Genomic DNA, 27,987 nt, shown 5'->3' with positions numbered 1-27,987 from the left:
CGGGCCCGTGCCTCAGGACTGTTTCCCGGAGGGCTGGTGCTGGTTCTGGATATGGCTCTGCAGGCGGGAGGCGGAGGAGAAGTGCTTCCTGCACTTGGAGCACCGCAGGACGGTCAGTGCCGACGAAGGCTTCTCGTCGTCTTCACCGCCCGGTGGCGGGGAGGAGGAGCGCTCACCCGCGGCAGCGGCGGCGGCGGAGGAGGCATTGTCGGCGGCATGTGTCTGCCGGTGCGACTTGAGCAGTGAGGCGCGGCTGAACCGCCGGCCGCACTCGTCACACTCCAACCACACCCGCCTCCTCTTCTGGAGGGGAGAGAGAAAGAGAAAAAATAAAGCGTTTGTTCAAATACTTTTGTCCACGACACTCGCTCTTGAGACACTTTCCCATCTGACACAATTAACAACAACAACAACAACAACACATGATGAATGCCGCGGCACGAACGCCCTGGTACGGACCCAGCTTTTACTTCTTTGCCACCTACAGAAAACAGAACAAAAACCCCATGTTATTTCCCATAGACATTTGACCGAGGGAACCGGAGCCTTCAGAGGTCTCTCAGCGTTCACTCCCTGAGTGACGTAATGTAACAGCCAATCAACCGGCCGGGCCAACTGTTCCCTGCAGTCTGGAGTGAACCTCAGCATGGAGGAGAAAGTGATTGTTGCCGTTTGCAACTCCCGGAGCTCTATATATAATATATTATATTATATAGATATTTCTATATTATATTATAATATATCATAGCCAAAAGCTGTGTGTGCCTCCGGATGATATTATGAATAGACTGCGTCGGGTTCTCCGACAACAACTCAACTCCCTCATACGCGCACGACTAAACTTGCGTGACTTGCACAAATCACTACAGCGACGGATTTGTGACTGGTCGCGCAACCAAACTCAGGCGACACCGCGACCAGGCGACCGATGTAGCGTTTGGTGTGAACGCACAGTAAGAAACTGAGAAAACACATCTCGGCCGCTCGTTCCCGCGTTCTCGTCCTTTCGGTCATCACCCATCCTTCATGACCACAGGTGAGGGCAGGAACGAAAGATCGACCGGCAGATCGAGAGCTTTGCCTCGCGGCTCAGCTCTCTTTTCGGTGCGGAAAAAGCAAACAAGACCACGAGGTACTTGAACTCCTTCACTCGGGCTAAGGACTCATTTCCTACTCGGAGTAGGCAATCCACCGGTTTCCTGCTGAGAGTCATGGCCTCAGATTTAGCGGTGCTGTTAATATGACAGATTTTCTCAACTGTCACATGTGAAGGCAAAAGAATTGAGTAGATTTAGCAACTTCATCAGGAATATCCATCAAAGGCCCCTGCTGTAGTTAGAAGGCACAGGTTGTCAGGGAAAGGGCATTTACATTACTTACCACTGTGACATGACAATAAACTGACTATAGTAGGATATAGGATATAATAGGATTAGAGCATTGGAGAAGATGGAGGTTATTTGGTCGTTCTCGCTTCAATTGGATTATGTCAAAGCACGCTAACCTGGCTGTGTTTAGGCATGTTTTAGACTTTATGTGAGGGGGAGGGATGTGGCAACATATCAACCGTATAGTCAACCATAATATTGGTTATTACATGACGGATAAAAGCGTTGCATCATCACAAAGTTTATGTCACTTCAGTTGCAGAGGAAGTTAAATTGATTCAATTTGGATGTTGAAAGTCACCAATATACCGATTCATGCTAAATGTATGTTTTGATTTACATCTTGATGATTGAATAAATAGGACTAACTTTCTCTGTTACTAGTCTTTGATAGAGCAACTCGCTCAAAGACATGACTAACCAGTTTCTAGCCTGGGAACTAGGGCTGCACGATTATGGCCAAAATGATTATCACAATATTTTATTATTATTATTAATTATATTTTTCTCAATATTGATATCACGATTATTAATTTGATTAACAAATATTTTTATTGAATGGTCACGTAAACATAACATTGCTTTAACATCCGTGATCCATTGTGCTACATTCCTGCTAATGTACAAATCTTTGCATACATAACACCAACTTAAAATCAACAGGTCACAGATTTTACAATGTTTAAATTGTAAAAGATTTGTTCAACTTGTAAATAAGGTGTTTATTTTATGTGACCTCCTAGAAGCAAAATAAAAATGATTTCACTTTATTCATTGTACCCATATAATGAGATGAGTTTAAATAAATCTCTTGATTTTGACCTAAATAAAATGGTGTCCAAAATAAAGGTTTACTAAAATAAATATGCCATCACAGAATGCAACAGAATCAGAACCATTCAATGCAGGACTATGATTTGCATTACTGGCCAAATAGAATGTGATTGCATTGGTGTATCGGCATGTCTTTGTGACCTGGATGAATACGGTGTCGCGCTATACAGGCTCCCTTAATCCGAAATATTTCCTGCTGTGTCAGACATTTTAATGTTGTTTCTTTTCTTTCAAAGGCCTTTGGCTAAGCCTTTTCCAGACTCCCTCCAGTAGACTCGATTTCAGGCTTCGCGCCGCTGTGCAGTTTGTGCTTGACTCACGGAGACAGCGCGTGTAAATGAGCGCTTGGTTCGCTTTACAGCGGAGCCAGAGCGTATACTGCATGGGCGGGGCACGCTTATTTTTTAATTTCTTTTGCGTGCATTTTAAATATCACGCAATCACATACATTTTATCATGGGGAAGCCAATATCGTCAGGATATCGTCGTGATAAAAATGTGATTAATTGTGCAGCCCTACTGGGAACCACATGAATCTGTGGCATGTGCGGCTGGCCCCCCTCCTGTCCAGACAGATTCACAGATGACCTGGCCCATCACAACTGTTTATTTAATATGGGGTGGGATTAATATGATCACGGTACAGAGGAGCAACCGATGGGGGCACCGTTGAGGCATTTTCAACAGGCATTAACAACCAAGATGGCTGCCGCTGATGTATCATACGTTTTGTCACTGTGATTTGTTAAGGGTCCATCAATTGCGGCCAGACACATTTTTGGTCTGAGACCATTGATAAGCTTCCTTGGAAATTGAAAATAAACAGAGAGGTTCCAGACTGATATGCATTAGAGAATGGGTCTGGCGATGTCAGGCTAAGAGGTCCCCCCCCGCGTCATAGGAGTGAATTTAGGAGGTTCAATTAACCTGCTTTGAAGGTGAGTGGAAACCCAAGCCAGCTCTGTAAATGGGCTCCAGCTGTGCCTGTGCCTCCTTTGAAACCGTCACAATGTTTATTTTTGAATTGCAGTCATGGCTTTGGTTTCAAAATGATTTGGGATGTTTCTGAGGGATAAAAAAAAAAAATTCCTGACTCATCCCGGGAGTTTCTCTTCCCCCTTTGAATCCATCTGGCCGATCTCTCTCCCCACATGGTGTGAGAGCTCCAAACCATTATTTTGAGGAACTCACCTGAAGCCTACGTTATTTGCATTCAGTGTGCTTGAGTCTCGACTCTGTTTCACTGTTATGATACGCTTTACTCTACACACACTGGGACTGATGTCCTCGCTCTGTTGCTTTTGACTGGGTGGTGATTACCTTGAGCTACAGCCTCCGGCTCTATGGCTCCTCAGGGCCAGCCAAGTGACTTATTGTCTCTTCGAGAGCAATGCGTGTGTGTGTGCTTCTTTCTCTCTATGCTAATGAAATTATACAAGTCCCTTTGGAAGCAAAGCGCTATAGTGAGAATTAATGGGTGGCGGGGGGGTGCATATTGAATGGCATCCCATTGTCTATGATATAATAAGTTCCGTCTATGTCTTGTTTGTCCCGTTGGTTCTCTCCACAGGTTCTCATTGCAGAGCAATATAGTCGCAGGCGCAGAGCAATATAGTCACCGACAGAACACCAGACGGGGATTATGGAAAGAGGATATTTGGTCGCAGCTTACCATCCTTACTTCCTTCCCAAGCTCCCATACAAACCCAACTGATTTTGAATAAAAAGACTGAGTGACACAAGTATTTTGTCCATATTTTGTTTCCCCTGGTACCTACCTTCCTTCCTTTTTCCTCCTCTCCCTCCTCCACCACCACCACCACCGCCTGCTGCTGCTGCTGCTGCTGCTCTCCCCGTTTGGTCGAAAGGGCGGAGACGCCGCGCAGCTCTCCGTCATGGCCGCCGCCGCGGACCCCGCTGCCCTCGGGGGCCAGGGCGTCCAGGATGTCGGCGACGTTGAGGGAGGTGGCGTGGGCGGCCTCAACCTCGCAACCCCCGCAGTCGTCCTCCTCCTCCGTCAGCTGGGCGGGCAACGTGAGGAGCCGCTGGAGCATGGAGGCGGAGGAGCGCCGGCGCAAGGATTCTGAGGGAGAGCGAGAGAGAGCGAGAGAGAGAGAGCGAGAGGAAACTGGTGAGATTAAGTGATGCACCAATAAAAGTGGGAGCAGACTGGGGAACATGACGAGGACGTTTGCTCAGCGCTCTTCATAGCTAGGGCTATGCCTCGTGTCAAATTGATATTATTAAAAAAAATGTCTGGGCTTGAGTCACCAAACCGGTTATGAGAAATCCACCAGGCTTCTGCCATAGCACGAGCATTTAATCAACCGCCCTTTGGTTGCAATATTTCCTGCATCTTGATACAGCTGTTTCTGATCACCTTTGTGCAAAACAGATGTTTCTCCAGTCAGCAGAATAACTTTTATGCAACACTTTTGGGGAATACTGCAATGTCAACTTTAAAAAGGGAAGTATCAGACTTATCTTGCTGCATAATCAATCACATGCGCCTAGGTAAATCCTGCCTCTTAAATGACATGTGACATGAAGACGTGAACTAGTCATTACAATAGAGCTCACCTGCAGGGCTCACGGCTCGGTCGTGGCCCTTCCCCGCTTTGTTGTCGTCCGGGGACAGAACCTCCATGTCCTCCAGGGGGGTCCAGCGGGGGTCCTGCTGGGGCAAGGTGGGGGACGGCTCCATGTCCACGGGGACCAGGTTGAAGGGGGCGGTGACAGACCTCGGGCACCCCTCCCCCGGGGCCTTCCCCCGGACCACCTCCAGCTCTTTCACCTGCCAGATGTCGCTGCACCACTTTTGTCCAAACACCTTGTCCAGGATGGGGACCCAGTCGTGAGACATGGAGAGCACTGCCGGCTGGTCGGGGTCTGGGGAGGCAGTGGTGCTAGAAGTCAGGCGGAAGTTCTCCTGCCAAAACGGACATTTACTAACCCTTTAAGAACAATTCTAAGAAAGAATCAAAAGGTAAGGGAAAGTCATGGGAACATCAGGGTAAAAAAGAACGCTTGAGGTTGATTCCCAGCAGTAATCATCAATGCCCACAGCCTACATACAGGAATCCCAGAGCAAGATGCCCACCTACTCACAAAAATAACTAATAACAAATTAAAGCTGCAAGCAGCGTTGGGCGGGACCTCGCACTCCACGCAACTCAGGCCGTGGCCGCGTCACGTGCCGTCGTAACATGTGCGCTGACCAATTTTGAAGCAGATCTTCAAAATGGCCAACTTTGACGGCATGCCACGGACACGCCCTTCAACGTACAGTCACAAATAGCACAGCGTTCATTCAGCAACATTATTCAAGTGTACTGTCCAATTTTGAAGCAGAGCCGATAAATTCCCTAGGAGCAGTTCAATCAAATACAAGGCGAAAAAGTGACCACAAAATGAAAATGAAAATAGCCGACTTCCTGTGGGTTTTGGGGCATTGGTCCAAGAGGCTTTTCTGTAGCTCATTGCACGTTATACGTGCCTACCGAGTTTCATACATATTGGTGAAACGTGGCGCAGGGGCTGCTTTTTAAAGATCCTGTAGGGGGCGCTACAAACATGACAAACACCATTTTTGGTATGTGAGCTACAGGCACCAGTCTACACGTGTCCTGTGAATTTCATATTCATAACTATTGCGCTCTCCGCAGAGTGATTTACCCTGCCACCAGATCCTCTAGCGGCCATGATGTTTTTCCACTGTGGCACTTTTAGTGACAGGCCACGCCCATTTTGATGCCACGCCCTAATTGAAAGTATGTCGAATTTATCTTGTTCAGAATTTGATTATGAACAACTTTTGTATTGGAGTCAACATCATAGGAGTCAAACTTGATGTTGATATGAGCAATTAACCACACCCCTTTTAGAACTCAATGGCTCATGGGTGCTTTCAACTTTATTGTACAGACTAATCTTTATGTCAGATTGAAGATAATGGGCCATAAAGGGATGGGACTAAAGGATTTTTGTCAAAGTAAAAAAACCTGGGATCCTTAGGCAATTTACTGTTTTTAACTCAATTCAAAATGGCGGCAAATCTGGAAACATAGCAACAATCATAAAAACAATCATAAAAACATAAACATAAAACATAACATAACAAACATAACATAAACATAAAAACAATCATAGGTTCTTGAGGCATATTTGTTCAGCATGAGGATATGCATGTGTGAAGAAAGTTTCATGAGTGTAGGTCAAACCGGTTACGAGATCTGCTTATGCAAAATTTGCCTAAAAATAGCGCCACCTAGTGGACTTCCTAGTGGCCGACCTGAATGTGAGGCATAGAATATCAAATTTTTTAACCAGGCCGGACAAATTTGCCAAATAAAATTGACTTTTCATATATGTTCAGGGGGTCAAAAATGCAGTAGAAGAGGCCTATAAATAAGAATAATAAACATAGCAAAAACAATAGGGACCTTCCAGTTGATACTGGCTCGGCCCCTAATAAGTAACTTTGGCTAAAAGGGTCTGCTAAATGACTTGCTAGTAATCAGCAAGGAAGGAAGGAGGGAGGACGGTGAGATAAGGGATGTTTGAGGAGGAGGAAGGAAGGAAGGTAAGGACGAAGAGGAGGAGGCCACCAAAGTGTAAAGGACAACTGAAGAAGGGAAGAGGCAGAAAAGAAAGTGAAAAAAAAAAGATTCCTGAGCACAAAACATGTTCAACCAAACTCCTACTCAGCAGTCGAAAACCTGAACGAGACATCAGTTACAGTAAAAGGTCATTAAGTGTGGGAAATAAGAACAAAAGGTACGGTAGGCGCACAATGCATGGAGAAAAGCAAGGAAAAGGAAGTTGTAAAAAAATCACAATGAAGCCTGCATTCGTATATTCATAGCTCAGTTTGCTATGCTGAATCACATGCATGCATACGTCCAGGGGCGATTTAAGACCCCATTTAGCGGGGCAGTCACACTACTTCTTCCATGTTACATTTTTGGTTTAACCACTTCTATTTAGGCTTCACCTAAACCGTATGGGAGCTTATAGTTTGACTGAAGCAAATGGACCTATAACATACTGTACATTACCCTAGCCTGGGTGGGAAGCAGACAAATTATGACCAATCATAACAGTTGAGTTAATAAGAGGTGGGTTAAATAGGATGGCAGTGCAGTGGAGCGCCGTGAAGGCAAAGATGGCTGCCGCTGATGTAGGATGGTCCATTTATTACGCTAATAGAGACTGTATTAAACGAACTGGCCGGTCAATTTTCACTAAAATTAGAAGAAATTACTTTTGTGGAGAAGAAAGATGTTTTTTCATCACTCTAAAATGGAAATCTAAAATGAACAGAGAGGACATTTAGGACATTTAGCAGACGCTTATACCTGAAGTGACTTACAATAAGAAGAACATTGGTCAGAAGAAAGAGAAACAATATATCACTGTCAGTACAGTAAGGATCATAGAAACAAGTGCCAAGCACCAACAATTGTTAAGGTTAACCCATTCCCTGTATACAACAAAAGACATCTAAGATCAGATGCTATACATTGCCAGGTACTATTTTTAAGTGCAAGGACGTAAAACATACAATGAGTGCTTATATTAAGTGCCAGAACATACAACATACAATAAGGTTGTAAGAAGGGTGTGGGGGGGGGGGTTTGGGGGGAGGCTATCCAGAGTCTAGGTGAACTCTGAACAAGGGAGTCTTGTGTCTTTTGTGGAAGACGGTGAGCGACTCTGCGGTTCCGACGTCGGCAGGGAGCGTGTTCCAACACTGCGGTGTTAAAATGGAAAAGTTCCAGGTCGCAGTCTGTAATTCATCAAATCATCAACGTCCCGGATGTCCCCCTTTCCCCAACCGTTACCTACAGTTACTTTAATAAACCATTGCAAGTAGCAGGCTATACCTGTTCTTGCAGCAACTGCCACAGCACTCTAATCGACCAGTCAAGGACAATGGGTTATTACTAAAGTATGTTCAAACTAGGCTTGTCTTTTCACCCTGGAGACCTTTAGTTATCCCACAATATTTTAATTTACATTTAGGGCATTTAGCAGATGCTTTTATCCAAAGCGACTTACAATAAGTACATTTGCCTTAAGAAGTGAAACAATATATCGCCGTCGGTACAGTAAAGATGTTCATAGAACCAAGTGCAAGCACTAACAATCGCCAGGCTAACCCCATTCCCCGTATACAGCAGTGATAGCTAGCTACTGCAGATGCAACACAATTAAGTACATGCTACACAACATGCATGCACAACACAATTAAGTACATGCTACACAATTAAGTACAATGAATGAATACAACCTGCATTAAGTGTGTTCATAAGTACGTTCTAAGTTCTAAGTACCAGGACGTACAACAAACAATAGTGCAACAGACAAATAAGGGACTGAATGGCTATGTAGAGTGAGGTGAACTCTGAACAGGTGGGTTTTGAGTCGTTTGCGGAAGCTGGTGAGCGACTCTGCGGTCCTGACATCAGCAGGGAGCTCATTCCACCACTGTGGTCCCAAGATAGAGAAGAGTTGTGATTTAGCTGATCGACCTTTGGTTGCTCTTAGTGATGGCGGTACCAGACGTCCAGCTGAGGTAGTTGAGTGGAGGGATCGAGCTGGGGTGTGTGGTTTGACCAAAGCTTGGAGGTAGGCAGGGGCAGTTCCATCGAACGCCTTGTATGCCAGTACCATCATCTTGAATCTGATGTGGGCTACTACAGGGAGCCAGTGGAGGTGGCGGAAGAGGGGAGTCACATGGGAGAATTTAGGTAGGTTGAATATAGACTTAAGTCGGCAGTTTAAGGTCTTCAATTTAGAGATTAATATAATATCCCCATTAATTTATCAGCCAATATAGCATAAAAGGTCTAGTCTCTTTCAATGTTAGCCCAGGGTCATGATATAGAATTTTGGGGATCCGCAAGATTTCAATAGAGATATTCCATTTCAACTTTCCGATAAAAGTAATGGTATCTCTGCTACTTAGGAAAACACACTGCCTGAAAATCAACCTTTCGAACACCAGCAAGCCATTATGGAGGAAAATCTTGGCAAGCAGGATATACTCTTTAGCCAAGGCTCTACCATCTTCCACTGTTATGGGACATGTCACAGAAACTGCAAAGATACGGATTACCCTGAATAATCAACCCTATACCACAAGTCATGAATTTTGATCGATTTAATCTTTTGGGATCTCAATAATAAAAGAAGGATTTTCCTCCCTTTGTTCCAGACAATCTATCCCATGTGTTGAGAGAAAGAGATTTGTGAAAAACACCACATTCACAAAAACACATTTCAATAAAACAGAACTTGGCCACAGCTTTACGGACCAGATGGCACCGTTGTATTCAGTCAAAATTGGGAAGAGCATTGGCGATGTTTTACAACATCTAAGAGCTGACCTCAATCAATGTTTGATACAGAAATAAAAACCAGAGGATAGATTGGGTAGAAAAGTAGTGTGTCAAACGTATGCCCAGTCACACACCATAAACGGCCAGGTCGCCACCACTCTCTCCACCCATGCCAGATGTTCAGAGAATAAACACTTGACTGCTCAATATGTCATGTTTGTCAGGTCTATCTGTGCAAGACGCTTTTGTAGAATAGCCCTCAATATTTTCCTGTATTACGAATAAACCTACTTTGTGCCGTAATTGATGTTCACTTTATTTTGGGGCTAAACATATTGCCTACTGTAGAATGCTTTTTCGCATGTTCTTTGTATTTTGTTAAACTGGATGAAGAAAACACATTTCCTACCCACATTTAAGCATCAATAAACATTTTTACACTGCCAGATATGCCCGTCTTATGCACGCCTTTTTCCCGGCATGGTCCACACATTAACACTGACGGAGGTAATAGACAGGCTTGATTTTGCATCCCAATTTACCCTCTCGGACCCTACACATATTGGCGGTTTCATTTTGATGTAAATGCGATTAGAAGGCTTTGCGGTTCCAGGGGCGGGACTAGGGTAGAGGTGTTGCTGCGTTGTCTCTACAACAGAGACAACGGGCATAGCGATATCAAAATGAGTAGTTATAACCGGAGAGACGGTGAAATCCAGGAGCTGCTGACTATCACAGGGAGAAGGTGATGTAGTCGCATTTAAAGAAAACAGGGAAAGATGGTGCGATCTACAAGAAAGCAGCAGAGGACGAGGCTTTTGTCTGGATAGAAAAAAAAAGTTGTCAGCAAATTAAAGAATATTTTGCCGTTTTTGCACTTGTAAATAGTTAATAGTTGCACACACAGATGTATACTCATTCTTGCATGCAAGTGGCTTGAATCATAAAAAAATCATAAAAAATAAAAAAGATTCATAGTAGGCCTGGGCGATATGGCTGAAAGATATATCACGATATAACTTGATCATATTAATTGATATTGATAACTATTGATAATTTTAATGACCTAAAAAGACTAGGAATTCCCATGCTGGATTTAAACACTTCTGTTTAACACTTAATATGACCTTCCACTGTTCTTCATTGATAAATAGATAAAATACGACCAATGTTCATACAACAATGAAAAACACTAAAATATTCTAAATAAGTATGGAACCGTGTTTGTGTAACAAACCCACCTGCTAGATTCGGTGGTCCAGTCCCTTATCGATATATAATGAAAATATTTTATATTGATCAAGTCTATCATGATACGATAATTTATTGTTTTATTGCCCAGACCTAATTCGTAGTATGCAAATTATTCTAAAGAGGTCTACGCTCCGTTTGTAGCCCCGCCTACTCCAATGAACCAAGAAAGCCGGCTCCTTGACGAACAGGGATTATACCCCCGTGGTTTTACACAGGCAAGACAGTAAAATTGCAGGGCGTGCCAAACCGTGACCGTACCGGCTTGGCAGTGTAAAAATGCCTAATGTCATTACATTGGCTTGGATAAGAATTTCTAGAAGAAAACATTTTCCTACTATCTATCTATCTATCTATCTATCCATCTAATATAAACCTTGCAGAACGCTAGGTAATTTAAGACAGAGGACTCTGATGGCAGATTATACTGACCGCAAGTTAATTACGTCAGTGTTGTTTGGTATGTGCTCAGTAGTCCACACAACTAATTCAGTTTCGTGGTGGTTTCTAAGAACGGTTACCCCCACCGCCAATTGTCTAGCACAGAAATGTTGGGGACTAATTACAGGGGCAGGAAGTCAATTAAATGCATCAACAAATACCCACAAGGCCCTTTATGGAGACCATGTTTCTTTATAAATATCCTTGTTTGTAGACCCGATCATCAGTAAATAAACTCTCAAGCAACATTAAAACCGGTTGAAGTTAAAGCTAGGTTTATCACGATCAACCAAGCCAAATAAACATTATTGGACAGACTTATAACAGGCCTGCGACAGCCGCAGAGTACCACATAAGTGCTGACATTCACAAAGTCAGCCAAGGATCAACGGCAAGAAATTGCTTACCATCTTAAACACACCATGCTCCATGTAGAATATAAAGTATCAAACATTGAATTGTGTTGACCTGTATTAGGTACTGTCACTTTAAGGGGAATAGAGCTTCTGTTCACTCTATGGCGGTTTGTTTACCTTGGAGCTACTTTCTTATTTATTCTCCGTACTTCTCATACCCCAAAGTGTTCTCCAGCTCTATTCCACATATGTGCAGAGGCCCTATACCCCTATTTCGATTGTCATTTATATTCATGAAGTGTGCCCATGTGGAACTTTTGCGTGACTTGGACATGAGTAAGCCTTTACCAACAGAATAGGCCCATAACACTATGTATAATTAACTACCTAACTCACACAATGCACTGTTGAATGATGTCCGATTACCCCCCCACTACACTGTCATTAGTGTACTGCTGCTGTTTGTTTGTGTTGTATGCATACATATTTATATTATATACTTAAAACCAACTCGAGTTCCGTCCGCTAATTCATTTAGTTTATTTGAATGGGACATTTTCTTCACCGGTGCAAATGTAAAAAATATCTACTTTGACTCTCGTGAACGACTATTCAAATATTCGATGGTTCTGACTAGGGGTGTAATGATACACAAAAGTCACGGTTCAGTACGTACCTCAGTTTTTAAGTCACGGTTCGATATGTTCGGTACAGCAGTTTTTATTATTTTATTTTTATTAAACAATTGGATTTTGATTTGATTTATTAAATTGTATCAAACAAATGCCTAACACAAATGAAAATACAACTGAGGATAAAAACACAATGAAGTCCAGGACTTATTTCCATTGTGGTCCTCAACACAAAACATCAGAGTGTGTGATAATCAATAAAAAAAAAAAAAAGATTTCCGGTAATGAAACGCACATCGAAACAAAACGCGCATCGAACCATTAGACCCGTACCGAAAAATTTTGGTACGAATGAGTGTATCGTTACACCCCTAGTTCTGACCCATCCCTACTTTCCACTCACCGTCGGCCTCGGGCGTCTCCTTGGACGCGACGACGTCCGCCAGATCCTCTCTGGCGGCCTCCGAGCTGCTGGGCGACGACGACGAGTGTTTGGAGCCCCGCCGTCGGCTGGCCCCTCTGCTCCCCCTGTCCCCCGGCGCTCCTCCGCCCAGCCCCGCACTCCTCCCCAGGTACTCCTCCAGGGTCTTCTGCTCCCGCTCCTTCTTGGTGATCTCCAGTAGGAGGTCATCGAACGAGGCCTCCACGATCTTGGTCAACTCGCACACGGCAAAGTCCAGCACGCGCTCCATCACCCCCTTCAGCTGGCCTGCGGGAGCACGGAAGGAGAAGAGGCGGTCATGGCTGTGTCAGGCCCCCCCCCCCCCCCCCCCCATGAGTATACAGTGTCTCCGTGACACCAAACACCTTAGCGTGATGGTAAACACGAGGGGGAATTTTTTTTGTTGATGTCTAGAAAAAAGAGCAGCATGTTGTGCGTTTTCCTCATTGGAACGCGTACATTTTCCACATTGGAACGCCTACGCTACACCTCCATTTTTAATGATGTCGGGTGCTGGTATTTTCTGCGGTGCTCATGGCAGAAGAAAGTGGGGCTCTAAGAAAGGATAAAGCACCGGGCTAAACCCTCGCTTCCCCGTTGATAACAATTACAGAGTAGCCTGCCCCAGCTGTTAAAATGCCTTTGCTGTGAGCGGGGGCCGTAAGAGGTGAGGGAAAGAATCGTCTTTCTTCAGTTGTGTTGTCTTTTTATTTAGTAGCCTACTTTAGCATAAGTCGAGGGAAGGGGGGGTTAAGTATCATCGTAGTCACTACACCACGTTGACCCCCCCCTTCTCGAAGATGGAAATGCCTTGAGAGAACCCATTTTTTTTTAGACCCGACTGCAATGGCAGCTGCTTGAAGACAATCAATCACCCTGGAGCCCTGGAGGGTGGAAGGGAAAACCCACCTGCGCAAATAACTGTATTGGCTGGAGATGTCAAGTTAGAAGCCCCAATAAAGCCAGTGTGGTTCTTTGAAACGTTCAAGTTCTTAATTGGTTAACTGCGCAACAGAAAGGTCCTTCTTGGCAATGAAAGTCTTGTGTTCCAAGCTCTCCTCAACAATGCAAGAAAGACAAGTTCAATTAAAAAGTAGAAAGTTTGATCGAAACAAGTAGCAAGAGTAATAATACATAAAAAATATATGCAACCTGAATAATAATAAAAAATGACAGCCAATACTGCTAATAACAGCATTACACAATAACCCAAACATAATCTAAATCTTAAAATGATTACAATCAGATTAAACTGTGATATACATTTGTGTAGTCTGTATGGTAAGTTTTTTTTATCTCTGATTGCTAGTGGTAGTTTTTTCGGTTGATCTATTTGGGGAAAATCCACTACCTGGTGGAGCCGTGTGCATACCACACTCCAAGCCTAACTAAAGAGCTTACGTTAAAACAGAAATATTTTTCATAGCCATTGTCAGGACAGATCTGCTGAGCATTCTCGAGCCTTTTCTCACTTCATATGAAGGCTGAGGAAGAGTAAAGACATGTCTAGCGCCCCAGTAATTATAGGCCTAGGGACACCGTACAAATAAACCGGCTTGCTGTGAACCCTTGAGCAAAAGCATGCTCCCAACTCAGGATCAGCTATGGTATAAAAAGTAATACTGGCGGTTATTGCGTGCGTGTGTGTATGTTCATGCACGCGTTCGTGCGCTCGTTCGTGTGTGTGTTCGTGCAAATTTCCTGCCTATATTATGTACCTTTCTGTCAACGGTATGCATGAAGGTGTTAATAGTTCTGTACTTCAGCTGGTTTAGTGCCAGGGGCACTATGATGAATCATCCATCATCGCGGTAGACTTGAAAGTACAGGTGATAAAAAAGCTGTAATACAATGACGGGCCATTATCATCATTGAGTGTCAAAGTGCTGTCATTAATAAAAAAAAAATGGGGGAATTACTCATTAGCCTTGGATGCAAGTGTTGATATTATCCCAATGTTGTTATGTACATCATTAAAAAGAGTTTATACTAGATAAATATATAGATAACAAATCATAAAATCCTAAACTCTAAGAGGCACGGGCTTGTGATTCAATTATTTTGTCCTTTGCTACCGTGTTGTTGCCTTTGAGCAAGACATTTCACCACCGACCTAGCCCTCCAGATGGTCTGCTTAGTTGTGTGCTGTGGGGCAGCGAGTAGGAGTCCAGGGCCGCTGGGAGGCACCCAGTGAGCATACACTAAAACATATTGATTACACTGCGCTGCTCCCATGTTTAGATAGTACAGTCGACAATGCTAGTTAGATAATGTTGGATGCATACTCAGTCAAGCCACTGCTTAAGAAGGTGGCCATTCCAAGCAGGAAATACATTTTATTGAAGGATACATTTGAACATGTTGCTCATTAAACCCTAAATAAATGTGCATGGTTTATGAAATATGTCATTTTTAACCTGCAACTTTTGTTACCCAATAAATTCCAGGCAACTTTTCCTTTTCTGGTACTAAGATCTTCATTACAGTAAAATTATCATTATATTATTAGAATGAATGAATGAAGTCTGGCTCCTGTAGTTGCATGCACACCACTCATTTTCACATCATTAGATACTACGCATCAAGGTTAAATATTATTGGTTATTATGTCACCACCACCAGTTCTACTCTTGACACTACATTGGCCCTTGTGGTCAACATTAGCATTTTATATATCATCATTCAAAAAAACGTTGTCGAAAAACTGCAAAGTCGATCATCAGAAATACATAACTGCATCAGGATCGATATGATCGATAACTTCTCAGGGTTAGGGTTACATTTCGGGCAGGTCCTCTCTCTCAAAGCTGTTTCCAAAATACGAGCGCGGACAACACCTCTTGTTTTGCAAGCCACACATAATGAGCAACAGATACATGAGTTACGGCCCCAAGCGTTCCCCTGTATTTACGGTTTCAAGTGGTGGACAACACCCCCATGCTGATACAGGCTTAGTAGGATTTAAGCGGTTTAGATCCCAATTATCGGCCATTTCTTTTGACTGTGTTTGTAATCTTACTTATTTAACATCTTTGAACGCAGTACGCCAGTTGATTCCTCGCTAGAGAATCAGGGCAACTGGAACGCAGGGGGAGGGTTCTTCCTGCATTGCACTGCGCTTTTACAACAACGGCGGAATGTGAATATATTACGTCATGACAATGATCAAAAAGATGTAGGATCAGAAAGGAAAGGAGGAAGGAGGTGGCATCACACAACGTATCTGTTCTACGGATCCATTTTTGATTTATGTCCCATCATTAATTCCATCACGTGACTTTGACTTTGTCCTTTTGTCTCTCGTTCTACCAACTCTCTATCCCCTCAAACCCATCTTTATAATCTTTGTATGCATCTTCTATACATTTCTTGTCAATCTGCCAATGGGGTGAATCCGGAATCCGCTTACACATTCATTCATTCACATTTTTAAACCAGACTCTTAAAAAAAAAAGGTCCTGGGAGGAAGACGGAGGCCCCTTAACTAGCATAGACCACAGTGTGTGTGTGTGTGTGTGTGTGTGTGTGTGTGTGTGTGTGTGTGTGTGTGTGTGTGTGTGTGTGTGTGTGTGTGTGTGTGTGTGTGTGTGTGTGTGTGTCTGTCTGTGTTAAAAAGGAAGCTGTAGTAAATGCACCAATAAACTACCAACTATAGACCGAGTTATATGTAAACAAGGAAACTTTGCAAAAGGCAAATCTGGACCAGAGGTCTCGAACATGTCTATGTGTGAAGATGTGTATGGAGAAGACCGTCAAGCACTCCTAAAGAATGTTTGAGAGATAGGTCGTTTTTAGACACGTCCTCTCAATTTTCCCCATTAAAACAGTGTTAGCTCCCACTGATGTGTGCAAAGGTTGCAAAAAGTCCTGACATGATGGAATATGTTTTGAGCTCTCCAGAAAGTCGGCTGATGTGCTACTTGGAAGGTATACATATATATATTTTTTTTTTATAGAGCGGTTTATTTAAATATTTCAATGATGAACAAACCTGTGACACCAGGCCGCCTGTTGTCGTTTGGCTTTTCAAGTGTACCCGCACCATCAAACATTTCTTAGAAAGAAAATAGTGATGCATAGCCCTTATATTGTAAATAAGGACAATGTTAGCAAACGTCTCTTTTTGTTGCTGTCAACTTCGTGCCATGCTGTAGACATCAGGCCCATATGGCAGAGTAAATAAGGTTAAATACATAAATAGTAAATATGTTAACAGTCCTTATAGTTAACCTCATGGGACCACTGCCATCTTTGTCGCTGACCATTCTACTGCATAACAAGTTAGCGGTCAGGCTACGTGAGCAATCATAGCCAATGAAGGGAAAGTCCCTGTAAGCAAATGCTAGCAATGGGGACAGCAGGCATATGTGTCAAAATTGTTCTCAGCCTATAAAACTGTGAAGGGGAAATTTTCACTCCTTCACAGTGATGTCAATGTCAATGTCAATGTCAATTTTATTTATATAGCACATTTCATATGGCAAGCATAAACTCAATGTGCTTCACGATAAAAGCAAGATGCAATACATGTTGAGTACATATTAAAACAAACAAAAAGTTAGTGCATATTAAAACAGAAGCCAATTTGTTAAGACAAACAAACAAACAAACAAAAAAAAAAAACTAATTAAAAGCTTGCGAGAACAGGTATGTTTTAAGATTGCGCTTAAAAGAAGATGTGGTTGGAGATGTGCGGAGTTCAATGGGCAGAGAGTTCCATAGTGTTGGACCATAAAAACTGAAAGCACCTTGAGCTAATTTTGAATGTATACGTGGAATATTGAGAAGAGATTTACATGAGGATCTGAGGTATCTGTCAGGTGTGTACTGGGTGAGCATGTCAGAAACATAGGGAGGGGCAGCACTGTTAAGAGATTTAAAAACAATAAGTAAAATTTTTTTGATACCATCATCTGAAGGTATTTGAGCCAACGCTGGGAACTAAAGTGATAATAAGTTAATAGCTATAAAGATCCAAACAACTTGGACAAGACCTCCTTCCACTAACGGAAATATCAAAAGCACTTTAAGTTAATTGAATTAAAGGAATGAGCCAATGCATTGTCTGTGGGACTGTACTTTGATGGAGAGACAGTTTTGTTATGTACATATGAGAAAAGATAAATTATAAACTTTTCTCAGACCACAATATGCCCTGGTAGCCATACAATATTTATCAGCAAATCAAATGGTGCAACATTACAAATTTGAATACGCTCATTTTGTATTCCAAATGGCCACAAAATGGAAAGTGTGACAACTCCCCATAGATTCTATATCCCTTCCGTTGGTGTCTGACTGTGGGCCAACTCCTCAGGTCAGGGGTCACAGCTGCAATTTACGGCCCATAACCTCCAATGCAGGTTTCCTAAATGACATCGGCATACTGTTGCCTTCCGAAACAAACTTTAAATCACTTGACAGTGGTAGCGGTATTTGTAAGGGTCTTGATCACCACTTTTAGCAAAATCATGTCATAGTTTAGTATATACTACCTTTAAATAGAAGGACAGGCCAGTGAATCCAGGGAAAATAAAAGAGTCTCATTGTCTATGTGATTGAAGCTTGATGTTGGTATAATATATATATATATATATATATATATATATATATATAGCGCATTTGTTTTTGCTGATTAATAATCAGTTTAAAAATAGGATTTCAATCGTAGTTGTGTGTATATTTATTTTACAGCATGCATTTATTTACACCATTATCATTATGGGGTTTTCTAAAACCCATGAGTGTGTTGCCTTTTCAAGCAAACAGTTGGAATAAATTGCCTTATGGAGTCATTGGCCAAGAACTGTTGTCGATTAAAGCTTTGTTTTCCTACTTAAATATCCAAAAGACTTGTGTAATACTGCTCCATGATAGACTCTCCACCACTGCTACAATTAAAACGTCTGTAGGAAAAAGCTGGTAAGCAAACTACCTGGCTAAGTAAAGAAAACCTTACTTTCTCCTTTGGCAATGGTATTCATTGTATTGGTAAGTGTTCAATATATTGTAACATTTTTAACTAAAAGAATTAAGGATTTGACTAAAATTGAATCATAATAATTACTGAATAGCAAACACAAACTTGGCAGTCCACACCATAAAAGCCCCCTGCCGAGCATATATTGCTGATTTTGCACCATTTCCATTGTACTCTTAATATAGACCATATGCTAATGGTGATCTAGATAAAAAAAAAAAAAAAATAGTAGCTACTAGGCTTGGGCCAATATGCAATCTGAGTATTGGCAAATTAAGGGACATCGACAACACGTTTTTCCTACTCCAATATTAGGGCGATTTTTACCTAACTTACAATAAGAACTTACTCTATAAACAGAGCACATGTAGACTCTGAATAGCACTCTGCCTCCTCCCAAATATTTATTTTTAGACATGCTTGACAGTAAACCCCTAGATATTTACAATGTCCTGCTTTGCCAAATGTGTGCACACACAAACGCAAAAGAAGCTTGACTAGACGAGTTAGTACTCCGGCGCATGCTTTGACACATTGGGAAAGCGGGACAATGAAAGTGTCTGTGTTTTGCAACAATGGATGGATGGATGGATGGATTATAGCAAGCAAACAACTGTGGGAATATCGTTGAAAGTTTAAGCGATATTGTTCGGTATGTTCACCAGGAAGCCGAGAGATACCTTCAGATCTAGTCTATGTGTGCTCTGTCTGTACAGTAGAATCTGTGCCCTACTGTGCACTTAGATGTTTCTGTTGGAGCAGAATTTCTGCCTGATTAGCCTCGTCAATCAGCATGAGTGACGGCAAAACCAGTTTGCCTTTCTCTTTTAGATGGATCTGTCACCTCGCATCTCTGTTTTCCACATGCCTGCTGCTCACCAAAGCTCTATTTGCGCTCCATTAGAGTAGTGAACTTTATGGATACGATTTGGATTATGTTGCTGTTAAACAGAACATACTTCGGTGATATTGATGAGCAACCAGATATACTTTTGAAAAGGGAGCCCTTGTTTGATAAAAAAATTAAAATGTTACTTGTTTATCGACATAACTTTAACTATATTGCATGAAGTTGATGTAACCCCTTCCGCCCGCCGCCCCACTGTCGTCCCCCCGAAATTTTATATCTAGAATAAACAGGATTGGACAATATGGAAATAATGACAAGTGCCCAACCCTATCTATACATTTGTAATAATAAAAAGATACACAACTGGAGTAAAAGAGTACTACTCTTTGAATTATTACTAATATATTGATATACTGTATATATTTTTTTTTTTTTGCATTCCTCTCTCCATCATGCGCAGGACATTAAAAATATCCAGTGTTTTGCAGTGAAAAATAAACTATGATAAATATTTTCAAGGAGGCAGAACGCTTATAGTGTATGTTCTGAAACAAAGTTAGTGGCTTGAAGGAAAATTCCGGTATTTTGCAATTTGAGCCCCCTTTCTGGGTTGTCTAGGATGAAATAGAGTGTTTAACACCTAAATGTTGACGATTGATCCTGTCTCTGGTATTTGGCTCATTTAATATTGCCCCTGCCTGCTTCAGAATGGCTGGTTACTGGCATTCACAAACCTGTTCTTAACACAACCCTAAACGTTTGTTTTCAGAAATGTGCAACTCAGAGTGGTTAGTAGTGTTTGTTGATGTTCCAAGTTCCATCAAGTATCGTAGCAAAATACAGTTTGTCATGTTTTATTTGGCATTTTGTAAATCCCATTGATTTCTGCTGGAAGATGGAAAGGGGGGATGTTTAAGTTCGGTTATAGTCTTTTCGCTCGGTTCTAGCCCTACTGTTGAGACGGAGAACCAAGCGAAAAGACTACAACCAAAACGTAAACAGCCCCCCTTTCCGTCTTCCAACAGAAATCAATGGGTAAGCAAAGGCAGGCAGTACTAGTGAAACACAATCTGCACCTCAAAAAGGTCAAAACCTAAATGCAAGGGTATACCAATTGGTGTCAAATTGGAATGCAGAAACAGGTCTAAAAACAAGCAGGCCCTATGTGAACTGGTCCTAAATTAACACCTGCCACCAGCAAATGGGAGGTAGATTTAACTATATCCAAGGTTTAAAAAAAAGTTATGTTTAAAACAATTGCTTTTCTGGTTGATTTTTCCACTCTTATTTTGCCACTTTATATTCTTATACAACTACATTTTGGACCTTGACTGCGTTTTCAAGGAGCCATGCTTGCAAGCTCGATTGAATACATTTTTACATACCTGCAAACCAAAATGCTATGTTGACAAGCATGGGCCGACACCCCAGACATCGTCATTCACTGAGCTCGCCTTCGCTTGGTCGAGTTTAGGGTCAAGTTTAGGGGCTAGTTTTAAAGACATTGCCCTCTGCATTCCTCCCGAGGCAACATGTTGAGACATGACCTAAATTACATCCTAAACACACATGCAGACATTTAGAAAACAGGCCTTTGATCGTGACGCAGGAGCCCATCACCAACACATTTCTTTGACAATAGAAATTAGTTTTAATTTGCAGAGGTCAAAGGTAAAGGGTGGCTCTAAAGGGAAAAGTAGGCTATCCTTTCAGTGATGTGAACTGAAGTGAAAAATTGAGAATGAATAGGGAGAGGGTTGTTTTGGGGGAAAACCATGTTTAGGACTAGCGGGGGCTATATTTTGAGGGGAAGCAATTAGTAAAATAGGACAGCATGGCATGTAGGCTAATTCATAGTTTAAAAGAAAATTCATTCTCCCTACGGTTGTATTTAATTGAGGAAAGTGAAAAGGAACTACACTCAGTTTTCAGAATAAATATATTAAATAAGTTAGACAAATATACAAGAACACTGAATGACAATGACTTGGCTTTTATAGTTAAGCATCTGAAATAAATACAATATGGAAAGAAAAATATTCCCATTAAACTGTATTAAATTATAATTCTGATAGGGATTTTCTGTTTACTATGCAACAAACACTGCAAGTGTTTACTGCAACAGATATACTGAACACTGCAACAGTTATACTGAAGAACCTAATAGCAACCATTATTTTTACACGTCAATAATCATGAAAACTTAAGGAAAAATCTTTGGGGAGAAAGTAGAGCTGTATTGAATCACTGATGCACATTGATACTCAATTTGAATGTTTACCATGCAAGAGGGTCGGTTGCCGGAACCACAATTGATCGATATGTTACATACATCGGTGCAAATTGCTGATTCACTGCAAATTGCTGACTCACTAATATTTTGAAGGAATAAATTTGTGTCTTTCTGTTTTCTACCTTCCAAAAAGCATCCCATAAGGACTGCTCTTTTAATAAAGACTTATATTAAAACTAGAAAACAACAATACGGGGCCACCATCAGAGGTACACACTACACGACCGGTCTCTAGGATGCTGTTCAGTGGATGGTGCCATCTAGGCAACTAGGAACATAGACGTCAGTTATAACCTTCAAAAGAAGGTAAAAACAAATAGAACAAACTGAAATGGAATACGGATTTAACTAAACTTCTCTAATGAACAGCACAGTCATTTCTACTGAAACAAATTTTCAAGCATTGTTTAAGGTCTGCATTTAGCAGGTGTCGACAAAATTACGTATTGCTATGGTTAAAAGCAGCAGATTAAACTATTGAAGATTACACAAAAGAAAATCATGGGTTAATGTCTGATTGTTCACATTTTGGCTATTGCCACTGTAATTGCCTATTGCAGACTTCGTCCCCTCCACACTACACAAGCTGGGCCTGATAAAATCAAATCAGTTTGATAAATCTTTTCCTCTTGACTCTACAGGGGGCAGCCATATTGCGTTTTTTTGAGACCCCCCCCCAATGCAAGACAATCAGAGCCGACTTCAGCCCCAATCACCCCTGAATCATGCTCACAAAGGAGCTACGCACATCCCTGGAAGAGTGATAAAGCGGAGTACTTCAATTCAACTGACTTGGTAGTGTTGACATTCAAAAGATGCAAAAGCCACCCTTTTCGCTATCTATCCTCAAGTTTCATGATATTTCAAGTAAAAAGCTAACCTTACAGTTACAAGCTCTGAAAACAGATTCAAACTGACTCACTTACCATGAGCAAAGGAATGTATTAATGTCTTTCACAGATAGAGTAAATTAAGTAAACATACAACTCACATGCTCTACGTCACATGCGTAGGTAAATGCTAGATACTACAAATGAGGACCGAACTACTGTCTCTTGTGAATAGGAAACATTTTCTTTGGGTTATTTTCAGTCTAGCCAAAAAAACTGTGAAGCCGAACAGAGGAACGTAAAGATAATGGCCGCATTAACAAGGAGGAACGGGGATGGAGTTGGAGGGGGGGGATCTCCGTCTTTGACTGAATACAGTACAAGTTCTGTCCTTATAAAACACTCCATCTAGCGTGTATAATTCAATTTCAAATTTTCGAGCAGCACACCCCTTCGATCACGCTATATAAAAAGATGACCCACTGTGCGTTATTAAGCCACCATTTGTCCGGATGTATCCTACCCCAACAGATTGGGTGGGGTTTACGGTGGCCAACGGTAATTGGATGATGCCAATGATGGGTCTATGGGTTAGGTTAGGCTCAGCCAATTGAATTGTAAGGACTATACAACAATGGAATTACTGCCACATGCCCTGGACCGGACTCGTATCATCAGTGTGTTTGCTTTAGGATATATGAGCAGCAGAAATACAAACTACTAGCTGTAATGGACAAATGAAGCATCAACTAAACAGCAAGATCAAGGATGTATGTTGTCTCTACATAGTGAGACAGTGTGGTGTCCTTGTGTACACAAAGACCATGGGAAATCTCGCTCCTGATAATAAAGTGAATAGTAACGTCGCCCTGTTGTCTCTTGGTTTAAAGCCTGTATGTGGAGAAGACCAATATAACCTAGCATAGACTTTAAAAAGAGGGGGAGAAAGGCAGCATGCCCAGGGCTAGTGTGCTCGTAAAAATTCCACCCAAGCAATCATTCCTTTGGTTGTATTTCTGTTAAATATGTTACAATTATTCATATTTGGGTAACATTTCCTTCTCCCATTAGATTTTTCTCTTATTTGAGACGTTTCATGATGGATGAATGTGAGCGAATGACAGAGTGCTAGAGTCAGATACTAGTTCAGTTGGAAAATGGAAGAGTGGAGCAGACGTCTGGCGCGTCTTCTCCATTCTCATGTGCGACCATGTGTCGACATTTTGTTTAAGGCACTTTCTCATGTCCTTTGTGCCTATGCATGGGACGTCTCCTTTTTGCCCAAAACAAACACTCATCTACAGCAAGCGTTGAAGGAATGCAAGGCCACACTTACACCCCACTAACATCTGTTGGCTGTAACTCAATTCAAATATACTACTACTACTACTATACACTATACTATCTTAACCTGAGATAAAGCACCCCTCTGGTAATGCTTTTGTTGACATATACATTTGGTCTCAATTCTCAAGGTTAGCTATCTTGTTCATTGTAAAGATGTGTGCAACTATTTTATATACAGCCAGGGTGTTATCATTCAAAACCAGGTGAAAGTCCTTTTTTCTGGGAAAGATCTTGGGGAAACTATACTGTTGTAGGAGGTTGTTAATTATTCATTTGGGCGAACTGGAAACAGACATCCACCTATAGATTAACTACAGGCCTATAGGCATGCATAGGGTAAATACGTATGAAGGACTACAGGATATATGGTGTAGCGTCTACCGATGTGTTAAAACTTTATTTAGTTCACCATATAGACCCGATCAAAATATAATGAAAAGTTACTGATGTTTACGTTTTGTGACGTTGAGAAATACATATTATTATTCCCGTCCATATGGCGCTGCTCTTTTTTTTTTTTTTTTTTTTTTTTTTTTTTTTAAATATCTCAATATGTCAGAAAGGCATAAAGAAACTCTTGTTTGGTTACGTATGGGCTCTCTGTGGCACCCACTCCACTGGCTGTGTGCTTGCGATATTACGTAATGTGCCGCGTTGTATATAGCACAATATAGGAGTACCATGAGAGAGTGTTTGCATGTGTTTGGGTGCATATATCGGAGGAAGATCTTACCCACAACTCGCCCTTTCTGCTCCAGTCTGCGTGTATCTGCGGGCATGCCGCGCGCGGTGCAGTGGACGGGGGCGTGTGAGTCTGGTAGTGGCCCGAGCTTTGTTCTGCCACTGCCCTCGCTGTCGGCCGCCTTGCTAGCGGGCATCGGGCACCCATTGTCGAGGGCACCACCTCCATTCTCCCGCGACTGGAGCTGCAGTTTAAGTTGCTTGTTCTCCTGTTCTTTGACCACAGTTTCCAGGAGCATAGAATCAAGACTCGACCCCACAGTCTTGCTTATTTCCTGGACTGCGAGTTGCACCACTTGCTCCAAGACAGGCTCGAGTTGTCCTTGGAAGAAAGAAATGTACACGGACCCGTTCATGATTGCGCCCCGTTCGGGTTGAGAGCTCTTTCATTCTTCTTTTGCGCCCCCGCTTCCCTAAAGAAAATTGAACACAAATGACACAAAGTCGGCTCTCCAGCAATTGAAACGCACGGCGGACTGCCTCCTCTATCACTATGCGTCGTGTATACGCCATAGAAGGCTGGTGCACACCCCTTCAGACGCTACCGTAAGACGTCTTGTGGAAGCGCAACAATATTTTTCCCATCTCGTGCTAAATGGTGTCAGCACACAGGCCGTGCCTCCCCATCCACGCCATTTTGCTTATGAGAGCTATAACCAAACCCTGATACAAAGATGGAGCACACACAATCAAATATACGGCATTGTGAATGCGGGCCTATTTTCACACGCTAGGTTGCCAGCTAATCAATGTAATGTATTGATTGATTGATAGTGAAAATCCATTAATCAAATTATTCATAATTAATCGACTAACAAAAGACAGTTGTATTAAATAATTGTACGTATCATATCATCAATTAATATTATAATGTAAGCCAACGGGGAACTTTTGCTATATTTTTCAATGCAACACTGATCTTTTTTAGGTTCCTATTTCCTCTAAAAACAACATAACCTAAGTTAAAACTTAAAAAGTAATTACAGGTAGCACAAATTGGCTCTTTTTCTTTCATGAAGTACGCGTTTCTCTACAAGTGTCCCTTTCTGTTGCATGCTGTCTATGCATAGGAAAAAACGTCATTAGAAATAAGAAAGATTGCTCATGTAATTTTGTGTAAGTTGTACAGAGCATTAATCACGTGTATTCCCGTTGTTAAATTGGCTTCATTGGCGTTGTAGGCCTACCTGTATGACTACTTTGCATAATGAAAATAAAGATTAATCTAATAACTGTCAATTACGACTGACTTGGAATACGGAGTAGTCAAGTCCTTCAAATCAAATTATCTAGCCCCTGACCGAACAAAACACAGTTTGATAACTCACAGTTGTAATACGATAGGCTACGGCATAACTGAAGCGTTACAATCCGTTATTTGTTCCACGTTAAGTTAAGTATAAACTCGTCATAAACCTGGGTAAACGTGTTTCTGCCAACTAAATCCCAATTGTGGGTTTTTCTGTGTTCTTAAACAGTAGCCTACCTGGTATAGCAACATCTGGTATAGCCAGCCAGACGACAGACATGCTATGGATAGCCTTTATGAATATAAACGCCGCCCTCTCCCCTATACAAACGCGCGCATACATGCACGCGCGCGCCCACATGGAAACATAAATAGCCTACACACGCACATTCAGACATATATGTACATATAAAATGCATATTAGATGGATATATACATAGGTCTACATACATACCTACATATCTACATACACAAATAAGTAAATAAATACATGCATATACATACACAAACAATCATAGAATGGCCTACGCTACATATACATACAAAGCTATATACAGAAGGCAACACTCGTCTATGCAGACTTAAGCGCTGCATACAAAGCATACATAGGCTATATATATATATAGGCCTATACATACTTCACTCATACATCACGCATTGGCAAGGAGGGATACATGTGCAAAAGCCTCCCTACACTTTCCAAATAAAACGTACCGCAGCGACGGGACATTCCCCCTAAAACGTTCGCATTTAGTGTATGTTATACGGTAACCAGCGTTAAACCCACTGGATGTCGGTCGCTCGTTGCGTGCTTTCTCTTTGTTGTACGGCGGGGCTCATCTAGAGACCGAGGTGCCCCAGTTCGATCATAACACGGTATGACATGGCGGTATGACATGATGAAAACCAACCTGGCCGTCGGCGGGACGTAATCTCTGATGCGTTTCACAAAACACCTGCACTCTGATACAATGAGTATTAATTATAGTAATAATAATAATTAAGTTATTAATTCATAATTAATAATAATTAATGATTAAAATAATAATGATATTATAGCTACTATTATTACCGGGAGTAGCTAGTAAGTTTGAGACAAAGTTTGATGGTGAAAAACCAACGGGTTTGTTTTGCAGCAGTGGGGCCCCGTGGACAGTTTTATTACACACTTACTTACTGCTGTTGCTGAAGCAACAGGCTTATATCGCTTTTATAGACTGTATTGAATGCGATCCCTTTCCAAGATCACAGTTCTTTCAAAAATGAGTAGATAGAAAAACAACAAGAAACAACAAGAAACTGCACACAGGTTTTAAAAAAACAGGTAATTATACCTTGACACTACTTATTCTAAGCCACAATGGCACGCCCAACTCTTTATAAGATTCGGAAATGGTTTTAAAATAAATCTCCATGTAGCCCTTTATGAAGATGATGAAATAGCCTATTGCATCAGCATTATCTGCTAGTTAATCAGCTAGTCCTTATGTTCATGCCCTCCACATTAACTAGCCGTTTTGGATATAACTATCACCGGGGGCGTGCCAAGAGGGGCTCTGGGGTGGCATATGCCCCCCATCCCCCACAAAAACTATTTGTATTGGCTACCCCAACTAAATCTGTCAGTTGATAGGATTAGAACCTCAAACTGAAAGTAGTTGTGTTACAACACAATACGTTTTTTGCTTGAGGCCTAATCTTTTGTATGGTACTAGTTTGTTGACAGATTCTCTCTCTCTCTCTCTCTCTCTCTCTCTCTCTCTCTCTCTCTCTCTCTCTCTCTCTCTCTCTCTCTCTCTCTCTCTCTCTAACTCTCTCTATCTCTCTTCCTCTTTCACTCTTCCTGTCGTCCCTCTGTTTGTGTGTAGTTCAGGTGTGCTGGTTCATTCTTTATTCTACAGTACCCGGTATTCAAGATGTTTTGCAAAGCTAAACACACTTTTCTAGCATGTCTCTGCTTGATAGAATCCCAGGTAGGGCCAAAGGAATCTACAGCTGTGCGTATGATAA

At 41.8% G+C, this 27,987-nt stretch overlaps 1 protein-coding gene across 1 annotated transcript; it reads right to left on the bottom strand.

The window, feature by feature from the left end:
- Window positions 1–12: 12 nt before the first annotated feature.
- LOC311382810 (uncharacterized protein) lies at window positions 13–25,108 on the bottom strand (the record flags this gene model as incomplete). Its single annotated transcript, XM_084488538.1, has 5 exons — window positions 24,721–25,108; window positions 12,649–12,954; window positions 4,803–5,111; window positions 4,001–4,305; window positions 13–303 (listed from the first exon to the last, which is right to left on the bottom strand). The coding sequence occupies exons 1-5, from the start codon at window positions 25,082–25,084 to the stop codon at window positions 13–15; spliced, it is 1,575 nt and encodes a 524-aa protein (XP_084344664.1). The 5' UTR covers window positions 25,085–25,108.
- Window positions 25,109–27,987: the final 2,879 nt, after the last annotated feature.

This window comes from Micromesistius poutassou (genome assembly GCF_964030765.1).
Source record: "Micromesistius poutassou genome assembly, chromosome: 1".
Taxonomy (NCBI): Eukaryota; Metazoa; Chordata; class Actinopteri; order Gadiformes; family Gadidae; genus Micromesistius; species Micromesistius poutassou.
Note: the sequence above shows the minus strand (reverse complement) of the source record. Positions and strands in the feature narration are given on the sequence as shown.